This window comes from Gopherus flavomarginatus, chromosome 1, assembly GCF_025201925.1.
Source record: "Gopherus flavomarginatus isolate rGopFla2 chromosome 1, rGopFla2.mat.asm, whole genome shotgun sequence".
Lineage (NCBI taxonomy): Eukaryota > Metazoa > Chordata > Testudines > Testudinidae > Gopherus > Gopherus flavomarginatus.
This window is the reverse complement of record NC_066617.1, coordinates 213,534,053-213,551,061: the sequence shown is the minus strand read 5'-3', so window position 1 is coordinate 213,551,061 and position 17,009 is coordinate 213,534,053. Positions and strand designations below refer to the sequence as shown.

At 43.5% G+C, this 17,009-nt stretch overlaps 1 protein-coding gene across 12 annotated transcripts in view; it reads right to left on the bottom strand.

The window, feature by feature from the left end:
* Positions 1 to 7,399, bottom strand: part of CASK (calcium/calmodulin dependent serine protein kinase) — a 410,527-nt gene extending 403,128 nt beyond the window's left edge. For 5 of the 12 annotated variants that reach the window (XM_050936495.1, XM_050936498.1, XM_050936502.1 and 2 more), the window contains exon 1: positions 6,946 to 7,398. In XM_050936495.1, coding sequence (XP_050792452.1) covers positions 6,946 to 7,004 — 59 coding nt within the window. In that variant the 5' untranslated portion in view covers positions 7,005 to 7,398. Of the gene's footprint in view, positions 1 to 6,509; positions 6,652 to 6,945 lie in introns of those variants that run through there. The other 7 variants (XM_050936496.1, XM_050936500.1, XM_050936501.1 and 4 more) reach the window with 4 other exon arrangements.
* Between the last annotated feature and the right edge of the window lie 9,610 nt (positions 7,400 to 17,009).

Here is a 17,009-nt window from a genome sequence, read left to right as displayed (position 1 = left end):
TTACCTCTATTTTTAGTGTCAAGACTAAGGAAATTCTTTAAAGGAATTGAACATTTGGCACAAAATACCTACTTTCACCTCAATCCTAGCCAATCTTTGAGGATAAAATCAGTTTGTGGATTTTAGATAAGGTACCAAAATTAATCTTAAAATGGAAATTGAGCTGTAATCTTAATTGGATTAACAGTGACCTACACATACAAATGTACATACTGCAACATTAAACAGTTTGAGAATATTAATCAGTAGCAGAGATACAAATTGTAATGCTTGAATATATGGAAGTTGTTAAATGAAAAACATTTCCTTTTTAATGTTGTCTTTCGAGCAAAATTTACACTTGACATGCCTACTGGATATTAAGAACTGACCTTTGCTAACACCTTATTAGGATGAATATGGCTTTATTACTTTTAACTTGTACCTTGATATCTACATGAAATATTACAGGACTATAAAAAGTCATGAACAACTTTGGGGGCTTTTGTTTAAAGGACAAAATGCAATGCACCTTTTTTATAATGCTATCTTGTCTTTTGCTGTAACAAGGAGAAAGTCTGAAAAAGGAATGCTTTATAAGGATTTAAGCCAAATGCAGCATCTTGTTAAAAATGCATTGAAAGGAGCCTGATGACTGAGAAGAGATGCTGACTAATAAGTAACATTTCAAATATGTAGATTCCTAGGTTTCAAGGCCAGAAGGAACTTCTGACCATCTAGTCCAGGGATCGGCAACCTCTGGCACACAGCCCACTAGGGTAAGCACCCTGGTGGGCCAGGCCGTTTTGTTTGCCTGCCACGTCCTCAGACTTGGCCAATCGCGGCTTCCACTGGCCGCGGTTCGCCGCTCCAGGCCAACGGGAAGCGGCATGGGCCGAGGGATGTGCTGGCCGCCGCTTCCCGCTGCCCCTATTGGCCTGGAGCAGCGAACCGCAGCCAGTGGGAGCAGCGATTGGCCAAACCTGTGGACGCAGCAGGTGAACAAACTGGCCCAGCCAGCCAGGGTGCTTACTCAGACAGGCTGTGGGCCAAAGGTTGCCAATTCCTGATCTAGTCTGACCTCCTGCATAACACAGGCCACAGAACTTCCCCAACACAATTTCTATAGCATCTCTTTTTAAAAGCATCTAATTTTGATTGAAGAATTGCCATTGATGGAGAATCCACCAAGATGCTTGGTAAATGGTTCCAATGGTTAATTACTCTCACTTAGGAAATAAGGCCTAAATTGTTTTCTGAATCTGTCTAATTTCAGCTTCTAGCTATTGGATCCTCTTATACTTTTCTCTGCTAGATTGAAGAGCCCATCATCAAATAATCGTTCTCCATGTAAATATTTACAGACTAATCAAGTCACTCCTTAACCTTCTCTTTATCTTTTCTCAGATATAGTGTTAAAAACACCATATACTAAAATGTGGTTCGCTAAACTAAACATTCTCCAATTATAATGGAAATATAGATTTGAATTGTAAGGTGTAAGAAAGTCAAACTAAGTAGAAAAAGGTTTACTGTGAAGTTTTAAATTAAAACCACCATTACGACAACTTAATTGAACGCTTGTATCTGCCAAATGGAATCTTCAGCTAATTGGATTCTGTTGAAGGAAAATATGCTATTATGACCTCATGCTTAAACCAACTATTCATTAAAAACAGTTCACCCACTCATCTTAAACATCTTCTCTGTTGCACAAGATAGATAACACTTTGCAGAAACAAAAGTATAGAAATAATATAAAAATCCTACAATCATGGCAGAACTGTTTTCTCCAAACTATTACAGGACAAAGTGAGAAAGTGATGAAGCCATCCACACTCCCTACAAAAATCCCAACCACCTTATCCAAAGCCTCAAAAACAGACTAGGACCTAGATTTTACCAGATCTGAGACGGCATCTGCCAAGAAAGGACTTAAAGAGATCACTGTAAATGCTTTACCTGATATCAGCCCACAAGGGATGGCACTTGGTAACTGTGCCAAAACATCGACTATCTTGCCATTGATCAGAGCTAGTATTAAGGCAGCACACATGCACACCTTCTTATACCAACCCTTCCATATCAGTGCCAGTCAGTATAATTAAATATCCCCATAGTTCTCAGAATTAGCGCAGTAGTATTTTAGACAGAAAGATACAATTGCTAATTACTTTTTTCACACCTGAAATTTCTTTGGGGGGAGGGAAGTTGAATATCTTTGTTTATCGTTTGTTAAAAAGCGTCATTACAGTTTATTGTTTTCTTTCACATTTCAAACACAAAAGGATGGTAAAGTAAACTAGTATAAGTAGCAAAAAGCATATTGAGAGCCAGTAGTATTCTCAACCTTGTGCAAGTAAAAACAAATGAGAAATTTAAAAAAGGGGTTAAACTGTATTATTTAAAGATTCTCCAATCTGAATAGTTAAAGCCATTAGTAACATGAGGACTTCTTTAAAAATACAATTTTAATCTTGACAATGTCCATTTCAACATGAATTTACTGCAGCGTAAGGCATTAGACTGCAATACTTACAATTAAGACATTCTGATAGATAGCAGTGTAAGTAACTGCAATGAAAGCAACCTGTAGTCTATTTTGTTGGGAACATCACAGACAGTCTCCATATTAGCATTAGATGAATGCCATAAATCATTGTGAATCTTAGAGGCTCAGAAAAGCAAAGCTGAAACAAAATCCTTACACAGCAAGGACTGAAAACAAAACTATACTGAACATAACATACATGTTTTGGTCTTGTATGTTCTGTACCCATGGTCCCTCTTCTGCATTAAAAGGAAACTAGGCATTATTTTCAGCCTAAGGAAAACTGCTGCATATAGTACAGAATGAGCTCAATGATTTTCATGGCAACACCTCGTGTGGTAAACCTCTTCACCCACTTTAAGTTTCATACAGATTACTATATGCTGTGGTCAGAATTAAGGTTTTAAGTTAAAAAAAATGCACTTAGTGTGATTATTTATGAATTATGAATCTAATTCACTGCCTCGCCATTAGAATGAAAAACACTTAAATATTATAGCATATATCCCTCTCATCAGCAAAGGGGAGTTGCTTCCAAGTAAAGCTTTACATATGAAGTCTTAAAGATTTGTCTATAACTCATCTCACTGCCAATTAACTTGAGGTAGACTAACATATTTGTGAAGGCTCATACAGAAATTTCTGAATTCTTTACTCTAAGCCAAGCCCTAATTAGAGTATATCTGGATGCATGAAAGTTTGTCAACAATCCAAGGCTTAACCTAGGACTGGCACAGTAACATGACCAATGCTAGTATCCTAAATCAGTGCTTCTCAAAGTCGGGCCGCTGCTTAGTCTGGGAAAGCCCCTGGCAGTCTGGGTCGGTTTGTTTACCTGACGCATCCACGGGTTTGGCCGATCGCGGCTCCTATGGCAGCAGTTCACCACTCCAGGCCAATGGCGGCTGCGGGAAGCGGCAAGGGCCAAGGGATGTGCTGGCCGCCCTTCCTGCAGCCCCCATTGGCCTGGAGCGGCGAACCGCGGCCAGTGGGAGCCATGATCGGCCAAACCTGCGGATGCGTCAGGTAAACAAACCGGCCCAGACGACCAGGGGCTTTCCCTGAACAAGCGACGGACAGGCTTTGAGAAGCATTGCCCTAAAGGACACCACTGAATTTTAAGTTAAAGACAACAAAGTTTAAACAAGGTACAGTATAAAAAAGTTTCATTGTTCTGAGAGTCTGTGTAATACTTGTTTTATTTTTAGGGATAAAATAGTACATTATATGATGTATACAAGTGAAAATCTCCCCTCAAGTGTTATCTAGAAGATACATTCATAAAAGTGTATTCCTTCACCGTCCTTACACTCCTTTCCTCCAACATCCACCCAACGTGAACAATACCTACTGACAGAATTAAAGCATGGGAAACACTATGTAAACTGTTCTCTGGCTGTTTATTATCACAATCTTAATTTCAACCAATTAATTAGTATGAAATTACAATGAAAACATATTCCAATAGGCTAAAAGCAACTAAAAATATTTGTCTGTTCAGATAAAATAAACTACTCTTACCAGTGTAGTTGTTCATTAAAATTTTAACCCAGAATTTAAAAGAAGTCTAGCAGTAAACTACATTTTTGTGTTAGCTAGGTTTGCAGATCAACAGAACAGAAATATAAACGATATACTTCTAAGATTTGTTCAACCTCTGAGATGTGTAAAACACTATCATTCTGCTTTCCATAGAAAGACATGTTTTCAGGGAAACTATTTAAGATGGCAGTGATAACTATCTATCTGGAAAAAAATTATACACATTTAAATATTTCATGTGTCTAAAATGCAAATCAAAGGCCAGGTGTGCAGTTTTGCAAGAGCTAAATTACTGTATCAATCAGTAATAAGTCACAGGAACATGCAGACACTTAGTTGATGTTTTACCGAGAGATGTTTAGCAAGATGTATATGCAGCAATACAAATCAGTTTTACACTAGCCTTCCTCCTACGGCTCAAAGATTAATAAGCTTCAAAGATCTGAGGTGGTACAAAGTAAGAACTCCAACTATAGCCCCCAACAGATATCTTGGGATACCATTCAAGTGGCAATAATAGCAATTATATAAATAATGGAGCTATTCATTATAACAGTCTTTAAGAGAAATTACATCTTTCTGACCTCTACAAAAGAAGGGAACTAAGGGTATACCTATCTCACAGAACTAGAAGAAACCCCAAAAAGTCATCCAGTCCATCCCCCTGCCTTCACTAGCAGGACCAAGTTCTGATTTTGCCCCAGATCTCACAATCCTGGGTTTAGCAGGCCAATGCTCAAAGCACTGAGCTATCCCTCCCCAACATGTCTACACTGTGTAGGGTGTGTCTACACTGCTCATGTTACAGCATGGGAATGCTGTAACGTGGGCAGTGTAGCCAAGCTTTATTGCCGGCAGAGAGCTCTCCCGGAGATAAAAAATACCCCCCTCAAACAAGGGGTGGTAACTTTATCCAGCGATAAAGCGCTGTTTTTAGCACTGAAAAGCGCCAGTATAGACTTTTGTCGCTCCGGGGGAATGTTTTTTCACACCCTTGAATACTAAAGTTTTTGCACTGAAAGTGGCAGTGTAGATACAGCCTAAGCAAGCATAACTAGTTAGCAGCACTAAGACCCAACCTATTTCTTGCTACAGTGCTGTGTCACCTTAACACTACTCTGACACCATTAACCTATTTACATCACAAAGAACAGTTTAACAGACCACGTGATTCTGAAACATTGAATGGTTCACTTTAAAGTCCTATAAATAATTTACAGCTTATTGTGCTATCTTTTCAGAAGCATTTGCACACAAAATAAGAGAGTCATTTTATACTTCAAAATATTTACAACAATCCCCTTTGAAAAGATGTTCATAAACATAGGCACATATATTATGCCCTTTTTACTAACCATAACCACATCTGAGTAAAATACACTAGGCACTATAATTCACACACAATACTATCACCTGAAGAAATCACACAAACATCAGAAATTGTTCTTCCTACTGGTAGTGCCAGTTTTGTCCAATTTCTTAACCACAGAAGCTTTTCTCCATTTGACAAGCATTAAGTAACATCAGTTAAACCATTTCTTGTGCTAACCAACAAGCCTCTTTAAAGCTTTATAGCTGACAAGGTGCTTTATAAAAGCTATAGGTGTTAAGACAGTTGTGCCCTATGATAAACAATAAAATGAAAAGTGCCCCAATATTGTATTTAATTAAGAACAAAGCAATCTGATCTTAAGAATGACATGTTGGTGTAATTCTGAGGAAACACAGTCAGTCATTGAAGAAAGATGACTATTTTATCCCTGGTTTTCAAGTCAAACAATTACTGATACTTAAGCTAAACAGTCGTGTTGTGCAAAATAAGTTAAAAAAATAAAATTCCACTCTGCTTAAAATCAAGAGAATATTGTAACTAGTCATCCTTACACCAGGCTTCCACAAGTCAGTGTCAGCAACAAACTGAAAAACAGTTTCACTGCTGAAACACCTACATCAATTTTTGAAGGAGAAATATGCATAAAATAAGGAAGTTATAGGTCTCTTCAAATATGGTGCATCTCCCTTTCATGTCCATTTTGCAGCCAAAACATCTAAGCCCCAAAGATATGAAATGTAAGAGAAGGCTAATAAAATGGGTTTCAATACTGGACAGTCACAGAAGAGGGGGAACTTCAGCTTCAATTTCCCATCAACGTACTGATCAGACTGATTCTCCGCATTTTTCCTAATATAACTGAACACCACAGATGAAGAAGGTGGGGGACGCGGACTGTCAGTTTCATACACCCTACCACACTGGTGAGCCAAAACAGCGGTGCCACGTTAACAGCTATCCCAACTTGGGTGTGATGCAAGCCTTGAACATCGGTGTAACAGCAGTTGCATAATAAGCCTCAAAAAGGCCAAGTTCTCCTCCTGCGTGGTTATTCCGAGCGGATGGTGGGCAACGCCAGGGATTCACGCGGGAACTGGGCATTACCTGAGACGGAGGATCACCGGCATTGCCACTAACGAGCTGGTTACTATGCAGCAGAACACAGGAAGACACCTGGCGACCCCAGGCGCAGATACCCCCACGGAGAGGCGGCTCTACAGAGGAGACTTTCCCTGCCCCTGGCCAGCCGGCAGCCACAGACCCGGGCTGAGCAAAGCAGCAGCGGCGGCGCCGGCTGTTGCAGCCGGGTTGGGTGCAGGGCAGCTGGCGGAGCACGGGGGCCGGAGGAGATCCCGGGTAGCTTCTCCCCTCCGCGCCCATGCTCCGGGAGGCGGGCGCCGCCGTGGAGTCACCGCGGCCGCCGCACGCAGCGGAGGGCGCGGGTGACACACGGGCACGGCGGCTCAGGTGGGCGCCGAGCGGAGCATCCCTGTCCCCGCGCGCAGGGGCCGGGCCGCCGCCGCCCCCCCGCGGAACTTACTTGCCGATCACCTCGCAGAGCTCGTACACGTCCTCGAACAGCACGTCGTCGTCGGCCATGGTCCAGGCCGGGGGGGCCCCGCTGGAGAGGCGGCCCGGGGGAGGGGGGCCCGCGGGCACGATCCCCTCCGCGCTCCCCGCCGGGCACCACCTTCAATCCCAGCCTCCGCCGCCGCCCGGGGGCTCCCGCGGCCACGCCGGGAATCCCCGCTGCTCCTGCGGGCCGCGGCCGCCCCGCGCGGCTCACGCTGGCTTCGGGCTCCGCGACCCCGCCCGCCTCGCTCGCTCGCTCCCTCCCTCCGGCCGCGGCTCCGGCTAGCGGGGCAAAGCGGGCACCATGCAGGGGCCGCTGTCACGGTAGGAGGCAGCGCCGCCTCGTTCTTCGCGGTGCACGCGCGCGGGGGGAGGCAGGCGCGACCCCGAGCCGCACTCCGGGGGTAACGCGGCGATAAGCGCTTCACCGGCGCCGGGCGGGCGCGTGCACCGCCACCAATACTTTCCCAGCCCGTCACGCTAGCGAGCAAGCGCGCGCCCCCCACCAAGCACGCACGCGGGCTCCTCTCGCCACCGCCCCCACCCACACCCTCGCCACAACCGCGCGCAGAGCCACGCCCACTACTCCTCCGGGAGACAGAGCTCGGCCCCTGTGCGCAGGCGCGCCGCGGTCCCACATAACGTCATGGGAAGCGAAGGGCCTGGTGAAGGGAGCAGGCTCCACGTGAAGCTCGGGAGGGGCGGGGTTGTTCCCTGCCCGGGTTCAGAGGCAGCACGCGCTGTGCGTGGCCCATTGAGAAGCTGCGCCCCGCTCCCTGCCCAGCGCGAAGGCGATTGTCCGGGGCCAGCGGCCGCGTGCGGTCAGTGTCCCGGGCAGCGCAGCGGTGCGGAGAGTGGCTGCTCCCTCGGCCCGGCGCTGGGCTTTGACAGGTGCCTCCAGGAAGCTGGCAGGGAAGCCTTTCAGACGGACCGTGCAGCAGCGGCCCGAGGGGGCAAACGGGGGAAAGAGGAAACCCTCCTGATCTCTCTCTAGCCGGGACCGCTGCAGGTGGCAAGGCAAAGGCTGTTCGGAGAGCCGTGGGGTCGCTATTAAGGTGGCAGCCCCACCCTGGATTATCAACTGCTTTTCTGTTAGTCCAGGGAAATGACCATTTAAAGTGCCATTTATTGCCCACTCCACAGGATGTTCAAAATCGTTTCCTGTAACAGTCACGCAAGCAGTTTCAGAAGGAATGTAATAGAGCCTCCTTCCCCTAAAACGGCACAGTTGAGCTGCTCCAGTTATAAAAGGAGGAAAGATAACCACCTTACTAGTCCTCAGTCAGAGCCTTGATTTTTCTTTTTAAATCGTGCACTGAAGATGATCATTCTTGATGGGGGAGCCTAAATGCTATTTCTTGCTGTACCATTTCACTTAGGAGGCATTATAAGGTAGTAAGGTGTTGGATATCTAGTGAGTTTCAAACTTAAAAAAGCAAATGGCTAGTAGGTTCTGTTCCATAAACCTTTTGGAATTATACAGAACCCTATGCAGAAGCATATTCTTAATTGCTTAACAAGTATTTTTTAGCCAGAGTTTGGAAAGGTAGTTTTCAGAAGGGAACTAAAGCATTTATCAGGGAGTTCTGAAATTTTTCCCTAGGGAAAATATTATTGTTTATAAAAAAAGTTTATTAAAAAAGCTCTTGGCACATGTGCAGTTATTAAAACTTATTAACATTAAGTAAGATGAACTTCAAACAGTCATCCCACATGGTATTCTAAAAATCAGATTTGGCAGCTGCTGTAGGTTGCAGGACTGAGGACCTTTCACCAAGAACACCCAGTTTGCTGTCCCCAGACAGTTAAAAGAAAAGAAACTGAAAGCAACTACACTGTATCGCCAGCATTGTGGTAATACACAAGGTGAGACACCTCCATGTATTTAGGGCCCAAACTATAGATAATCAGCATCTTGGCTTATCTCTGGAAGCAAAGACAAAGCCAGTAAAGCCTTTAATGAACAGGTGTTATGTTCCCTAAAGTTCACACTACTAAGCACATGAGCCTCCAAATTCTGCCCTAGTTGAAGCAGCTGCGTGGTCTGCAAAAATGACCTAAAGCAGAGCTTATTGCAAAATATGATCAAGAGGTTGTAAATGTTGAATTACTAGTTATGTACACACTGAGCAGAATTTGTCAGTCATTCTAGATAAGTAGATGAAGTAATAATGAAAAGTGACTCAAAACAATTGATAATCTAGAAGTACCTCAGACAGAAAATCTTTACAAAAAGTGGATATGTTCCTTAACATATTCTACAAATGATTCCCCAAGCTACCAGCATCACCTCAGTCTTGTATGGCTTGAGCTTCAATCATCTCATATTCATCAGAGTGCCAGTCTCTACCATGCACTAGAAGAGACCACATCACCTGGGTTTAACCAAAGAAAATTATGTGAAAGAGAGAAAGCATGCACTGTGCATAATCTTCATACTGGTGAAATTGTAGATCTAAGGTATCCATCTCCACTAGTAGCCTAAACATGCATGTTCAACACAGGAGATGGCAAAACAAGCCACTCCCTTTGGGATTATCTCAAAAGAAAGAATCTATTCTAAGCAGGGCCCATGCATCTAGGGTATCAAAAGCTGAAGACAGAGCTAACAGAGAATCAGTATGGACATTTGTCCTCTGTCACTAGGGTGACCAGACAGCAAATGTGAAAAATCAAGACAAAGGGCGAGGGGTAATAGGTGCCTACATAAGAAAAAGACCCAAAAGTGAGTACTGTCCCTATAAAATTGGGACATCTGGTCACCCTACTAGGTCACCTACTACCATGTGATATGTGTTATACTTAAACCTAAAGTCTGATTGCAAGCAGTTAAAAAAAAAAAATTCCCACAACTTTGTCAATAATAGTTACACAGACTGTGAGAATGATAATTAGACAGCATTAAAAAGATAAGGAGTACTTGTGGCACCTTAGAGACTACAAATTTATTTGGGCATAAGCTTTCGTGGGCTAAAACCCTCTTCATCGGATGCATGGAGTGGAAAATACAGTGGGAAGATATATGTACAGAGTACATGCAACCCCCATCTTTTAATGTACTCTGTACATATATCTTCCCACTGTATTTTCCACTCCATGCATCCGATGAAGTGGGTTTTAGCCCACGAAAGCTTATGCCCAAATAAATTTGTTAGTCTCTAAGGTGCCACAAGTACTCCTCATTGTTTTTGCTGATACAGACTAACACTCTGAAACTATTAAAAAGATGTTTTCCTTGGTAATGGACTTCATCCCTGCCTGAGGGAAGCCATTTTCTTGACTTTTTAGAGACAGACATTGATAATCCTTGCCAAAGCAACCAGCGCTTCCCTACTAGCTTTTACCAGCGAAGAAAGGCCTGGTCTAACTTAAAAGTTGCTGGTTGAATCCTGACAGCAGAACCCAGTAAAAGTTTGTTTAATAAAAGTGGTTGAAATACAAGCAGAGAAGAGTTTATATTTGTCCCCTTCTGGAATGGCTTACCTACAATGAAGGGGGCCAATCTGATCTGAATCCCACTGACCTTATAGTAGAAAATGTCTCACAGCATGAAATAGCCAACTGTTTTTGGGCAAAAGATGCTTGGATTACTAGGTGATCCACTTCCCCGAGCATTTCTGCTGATTGCAGATGCTAGGGTGGAGAACCAACATCCCCAGAATTTTTTTCTCTCCAGTGTATGTATGGTATGCAGACTCAGTCTGAACACAACAGTGCCACTGATACTTTGCTCTCCAACTCAGACATTTCATCTATATATGAACTGTTGATAAGAAATAACCTTAATGTCCTATTAGGTCACTGATAGGGAGCCATAAACTGCACAGTATAGTGTCAGGGTGCAAATTCCATGAGCAGACAAAATTTATTGGTCCCTGTACACTCATGGCATCAGAAGTGTGTCCTGACTAAAATGCAAAGGGGAGGCAGAGGTCAGAATGTGGCAGAGGTGTACATCAGAAAGTAATTAGGGCTATTAGCACATAGACTGGCTGGAACAGCATATTCCCAGCTTCTATCATCAGTTAAAGGAGGAGTTTTCAGTCCCAGATGAGATTTTGTTTAAAGGCATCAGGATGATGATTCCTAAGATGTCAAAGAAAAATATGTTAAAAAAGATACATGGAGGTCATTTGAGAAACAAAAAATCTATAAGAAGGGCCCAAGACATAATATATGGGCCTCAAATAAACAGTGATATATTGAGAATGCTGTTAAGACTTGTCACATATGCCAAAAATATAGGCCAAGTCAAGCAAAAGAGCGCATGTCGATGGCATAGGAAATATTGACACCCAGGAACAAAGTAGGCAGACATTTGTTTACGTTGGGTGAAAAAAAGCTATGTTCTTGTCCTCTGCTTTTTTTCTCACTTCCCTGAGGTAACCTTACTAGACGAAACTACAGTTAGGGGATTTTGTACATATAAAATCTATTTTTACTAGACTCGGTATACCTGACATGGTAATGTTTGACAATGGGCCACAGTTTAGTGGGCATGAATTTAAGCATATTTCAGAGACGTATAGGTTTAGACAGGTAATGACCCAGTCCCTATTTCCAATTCAATGCATTGGTATAAAACTGTCAAAATAATAAAGCCTACTGAAAAGGGCTGTGGAGTTGGACTCTGATCTTTATTTAGCACTGTTAAATTACAGAATGGCACCAGGGAAACATGGGTTGTCACCTGCTGACATTTTGTTCAACAGAAAACTTAAAACAAGAATGCCTGCAGTGTTAGAAACTGATATCAGAGTCACAGGGGATTTGCAGATGTATAAAGAGACAGATGAGGCAAAAGAAACTCAATATGATTTGGGGTTCTTGGAGCTGCTTAATGAAAATTACACTTTGCATATCTATGATGGGAAATAATTATTGCAAATAGCAGCGGTGTCACAAGAGGTTGAAGTTGTCTGCTACTACATACTGCAGATGAATAGGTGACATCTACAAATTGCAGAAGAGATGGAGATAACAGGCACTGAGTTGGCCATCTCGCCTAAGAAGGACTCAGAGAGACAATAACCATATCAGGTTGAGGGGGCTGTGTCCCATCATATGACAAAAGCACAACTAACAGACTTCCCACCTCCTGCCAACAGTGATACTGATGTCTCAGGAGAGATCTGCAAGTTCATGCAAAAGTGCAGGATACCTCAGAGACCAATTGTTTAGTTAGTAGGTTGGTAGTACATAATTTCAAATACAAATGTAACCCTTCTGCCCCTCTGAGTTAGCAGCAACAAGGGCCCGGTTCAGTATCCAGGGGTTCCGTTTCAATAACACAATGCATAACTGGCTCAAGCCCCCAGCCAGTGACCTGGGACACTTACATATCACGCTCCCCCCCCCCCCGGGCGCCTCTAGGAGGCAATACTTCCCCTCTCGCAAGCACGGAGTCTGAGTGTAGCAAAATCCTTTTAATAAAGGAGGGAAACAATGCGGCATCACATTGGAGAAACACAACAAACAGGATTATAACACAAACCATAAGCAAAAAACCCACCTCCAAGTACGTTTGGCAATGTACTTTCCCCCTTAGGGTCTTAAGTCCAATGACCCATAAGTCCAACAACCCAAAAGTCTCTGGTCAGTGCCACCCCAGAGTTCAAAAGTTTATCTGCAGAGTTTTACCCCCCTCAGCCTGGGTGGAAATGAGGGGCGGGGGCCCACACAGGGTGGTGGGGGCCCACACAGAGTGGTAAGGGGCACCTTACGTGGGCCAAGGCCAACTGTTCCACCTCTCTGTGGAGTTCTGCTGCAGCCTTCACCATGACCTGCTCCACTTCACCAGCTCTGCTGCTCCTCCAGCCAACCCACAAGCCATTCCAGCCATCCCCACAAACCACTCCACTCCACTCCGCTCACTGTTCCATGGGCTGCTCCAACATGCTGCAAACTGCTCTGCTCTGCCAGCCGCTTAGCAATAGGTCTTCAGGCTCCCCCACTAGTTAGCACAGCACTTAGTGCTCTCAGCTCAGTAATTCCAGCTCTTTAATTATTTCAACTCTTAGCGATTTCAGCTCATAGTAGGGGAGCCCCAGTGCTGGTGCACCATTGGCCCATCATTAATTCAGGTCAGCAGCCTTTAGATGGACTCCTAATGGAATCAAAATTAGCTCTACTCTTTAACAGTGGAGAGAGGAGGATGTGCAATTGGTGTTCCAGGCCCTCAAAAGAGGTCCGGTCCGGTCCGGTCCATACCATACCATACCATACCATACCTCTCTCTCTCTCTCTCTCTCTCTCTCTCTCTCTCTCACACACACACACACACACACACACACACACACACACACACACACACACACACACACACACACACACACACACACACACACACACACACACACACACACACACACACACTTCTCTCTCTCTCTCTCAATTCACTGGGTTTTGGAACCCATGTCCCTTGTCTAGAGTGCTACTTAATTGAGGTTGAGTCATTTCTGTCATAAAGCAGTCTCATAGTTCCTCATTCACATAGTCAGGGTAACACCACTTTGTTCTTCCTGCCCCAATAACAAAGAAATTGGGGATCCTAGAGCTGCCAAAATAACCATCCCAGGCTGCCGTGGGCTATGCTAGGTGAGGTGGGTGTGCCAATGCAAATACTTGAAATTCCTTTCCACACTCCCTGAAATTCTTTCCACATTCCCCATAATTCACCACCAGATGTCAGGGTAGAGCTCATCCTGACTCTGCTTACCCATATAATGTTAATATTGATTGTTAATTGTTATACTGGGCTAGGGAAGAAAGGTGTGGAGAACTGTACCTTTAAGAGGCTTTTGACAGCATTATTTGGAATCAGTTATGTTATGCAGAGTCTTGTGTTGCACAATGCTGATGAGTTGGAAATCAGACACTGAGTGAAGCAAACAGGTGTGGTGATGTAGGGTTGGAATTACTGAGGCTAGAGTTACTATCCTGAGCCTGCACAGGTGACTGAAGATGTTCAGTTATCCAGAACAGAGCACAAGCCCCCTTTTTGGAGGAGGGAGGATTAGAAAGTAAAGAGAGTAGAAACCCTTCCCCATGTTCTTGAGTAACTACTTCCACTGCTCCAATATTTAGAAGTGATTGGAACTCCTGATGTAATGTGTTTTTGTCAGAGGGGTCCCTGAAAAGGAATGGGGAAGGTGGGTAGGTATTAGGGAGGGTGTGGATTTGGATGGAATAGCTCACCTCTGTGATTTCCAACATATCCATAGTGGTGGTGTTCCAAATCCCATATAAATGAAATAAATGATTCCCTAATGGAAGGGATATAACAGGAAGATCAACAGAATGTGTATGTTGCTTTTGACCAAGGTGTCGAATCTTCTACCTGCTGCCTTGATGATGAGGCTGCTGTGAAGACATGGTGTAAAGCCAAATTATTTCCTCCTCTGAGATTTCTGGTGCTTCCTGAGTGGTTCTGGTTGTTTACACAGGTATAGAATGACTGCCTCTTCTGTGGTTGAGGCATAAAGAGTTTCTGCTTTTTGTGTAGGGGCAAAGATTACTATGGACCTCTGGCTTGTCCAAGAGTCTTTCAGAGAGTGTAAAGCCTCCTTCTGTTTTTACAATAAAAAGTTCAGATCTTTCAGATGGAAAACCTCAACTGTAACTAGTAGCTCCTGATCGCTGGAGCCACGAGGGTCTCCTTATGGCAACTGAGGTTGCTGTGGATCTAGAAACTGTGTCAACAGTATCCAGGGCCACATGGAGGGATATATGCACCTCAAGATAACCTTTGAAAATCAAGGCCTTAAGCTCCTCTCTGATATATTGAGGAAGACTTTCAGTGAATTTACAGGTGAAGTTCCAATTTAAACTGTACTTCATCAATAAGGCCTAGTATTTGGTGACTTGATGTAGATATTTTCCCAGTCATATAAATCTAGCTTCTTGAGCTCCTTGCCTTGAGGTGTAGCTTTCTATTGACTATGTGTACACCTCTTGTTAGCCACTGTGACAACCAGTGACTCAGTTATGTGAAAAAATTGCTCAAAGTCCTGGAAAAGCACTTTGTAGCAATGATCTCCAATTTCTGATGTTTGTGTCAGAGAAGCAGACATCTGCCAGAGCAACTTAGGTGATCTAAAACCCCCTCATTGATAGGCACTGCAAGATATACAGGCACAGAGGTGTGAAAGATGTCCAGAAGCTTTTGCAATTTTTCCTGGTCCACTTCCACTGGAATTGCCAGTGGATCAGTCTTCCTATGCAGCAAGTCCAGAATGTCTCATACTCCGCTGGATTGAGATAGATGACATGGGTTCCACAGCCTCCTCAGGAAATAAAGAGATAGGTACTGGGTCAGGATAATTCTCTGCCTAGGACAACTCATCAGAGCCATGACTAGTCTGTTCAGTTGGCAGTGGAGCAGATTCTCTGGCTATAATGCCCTTTTGTGAACTGATAGAGAAGTGGATCTAGCCCTGGTGGGAAGCAGATGTTCGCTTTCTAGTCTGACTTTCATAGGACTGGATATGACCACCTGGGTCATCAAATCCAGTCCTCTGGTATTCCAGGCAACCCAATCATATAATTCCTTTCATAAATGGATCAATTTATCATTAATTTTCATTTAAAATAAAACTTTTCATGGGAAAGTGTTGTTTTTTTTGAAGTTGTCAACACTTTTAATTTCAACGTTTTTTAAACAAAAAATTTGGTTTCTCCTGTGCAAAAAGACTTTTTGTTTAAGAATTTACGATAACTGTAGTTGGGAATAAATGGTTAAAATAAGTGGTCATAACCAAAAATGAAAAGTTTCAATTGACCCAAACCAAAATCCCTCATCCCCTCAGATTTTTGATTCATGAAAACTTGAGATAGACTAGTTGTATCAGTTCAGGATGGGAAAGTTTTTCAATATAGTGAAAATTTTCATGGGATGGAAAAACCATTTCCCACCTAGCTCTACTCTACACTTTCACTGGTGTGTAATGCCCTGAATGTCTAGACCCCAAGGAATGAATCATTGAAGCTGAAGAAAGAGAAGGAGTACTCATCTTGGAGAGGAGGAGCAGTTCCATCTGGAGTATTGGGAGAACCAATAGACTGTGCTCTGATTGGCATTGCTGATATGCTTGGTACTAGTGTATGAACAGCAGTCCATACCAGAGGTAACTTCACTACTGCCAATGATGGGGAGCCCACTACTGAAGAAACTATAGGATAGGTCCTTTGAAGCCATGTAGGAGTTTGATATCAAATAAGTCAAGTGATTAGATAGTGTTAATACTGGGGTAGTCTCCACCACTTATATCTGGTACTACAGCTATTGGTACCAGGGGATTTCCACCATCCTCACCATGGGTTGGAGGCATGAGGACAGTCTAGGCACAGGCACAGATCCTAAACAGACACTGTTGGCCAAAAGAATCCAAACCCAAGTGTCTGGGGCACATGTGCACAAACAGTGGCATATTATATATATGGACAAGCACTCAGAGAAGAACACAATTCTATTCTGTCACAGACTTCTATGTGATGCTCAACAAGCCATTTAAATCCAGATTTTGACAGGTGGCTAGTAATTCTGTGTTCCTCATTCTGAGTGCCTAATTTGCCCAAGTGCTATAATTAAAGTCAATGGGATGAATGGATGTTTAGCCCCTCTGGCACTAATGTAGTTTGGTTTAGTGGAATAAGCACAGATTTGGGAGTCAGGAGTCAGGCTAAATTCTAATCCTGGGTCTGCCCATAATTCATTTCATAGCCTCAGCCAAGTTTCTCAGTTTTCCCGTTAGTAAAACAGGGAGAATAACACTCTGATGTCATAGGGGAGATGCGGAAACACCACCCAACATTTGAGGCCCTCATGCTGCGGTGTTGAGCATCCTAGAAGAGATCATGAGAAAATAATAATTTATTATTTGGTACAGTACGTGGATGATGTGCAGTGAATAAGGCACAGACGCACACACTGAATGATGAAGATAAAGAGAAATATTGAAACAGCTGCCTTGTTCCCTGAGTTCCACTCATCCTGTGAAGAGTAAGGCAGAGGAAAAAAACAAATATGTGATC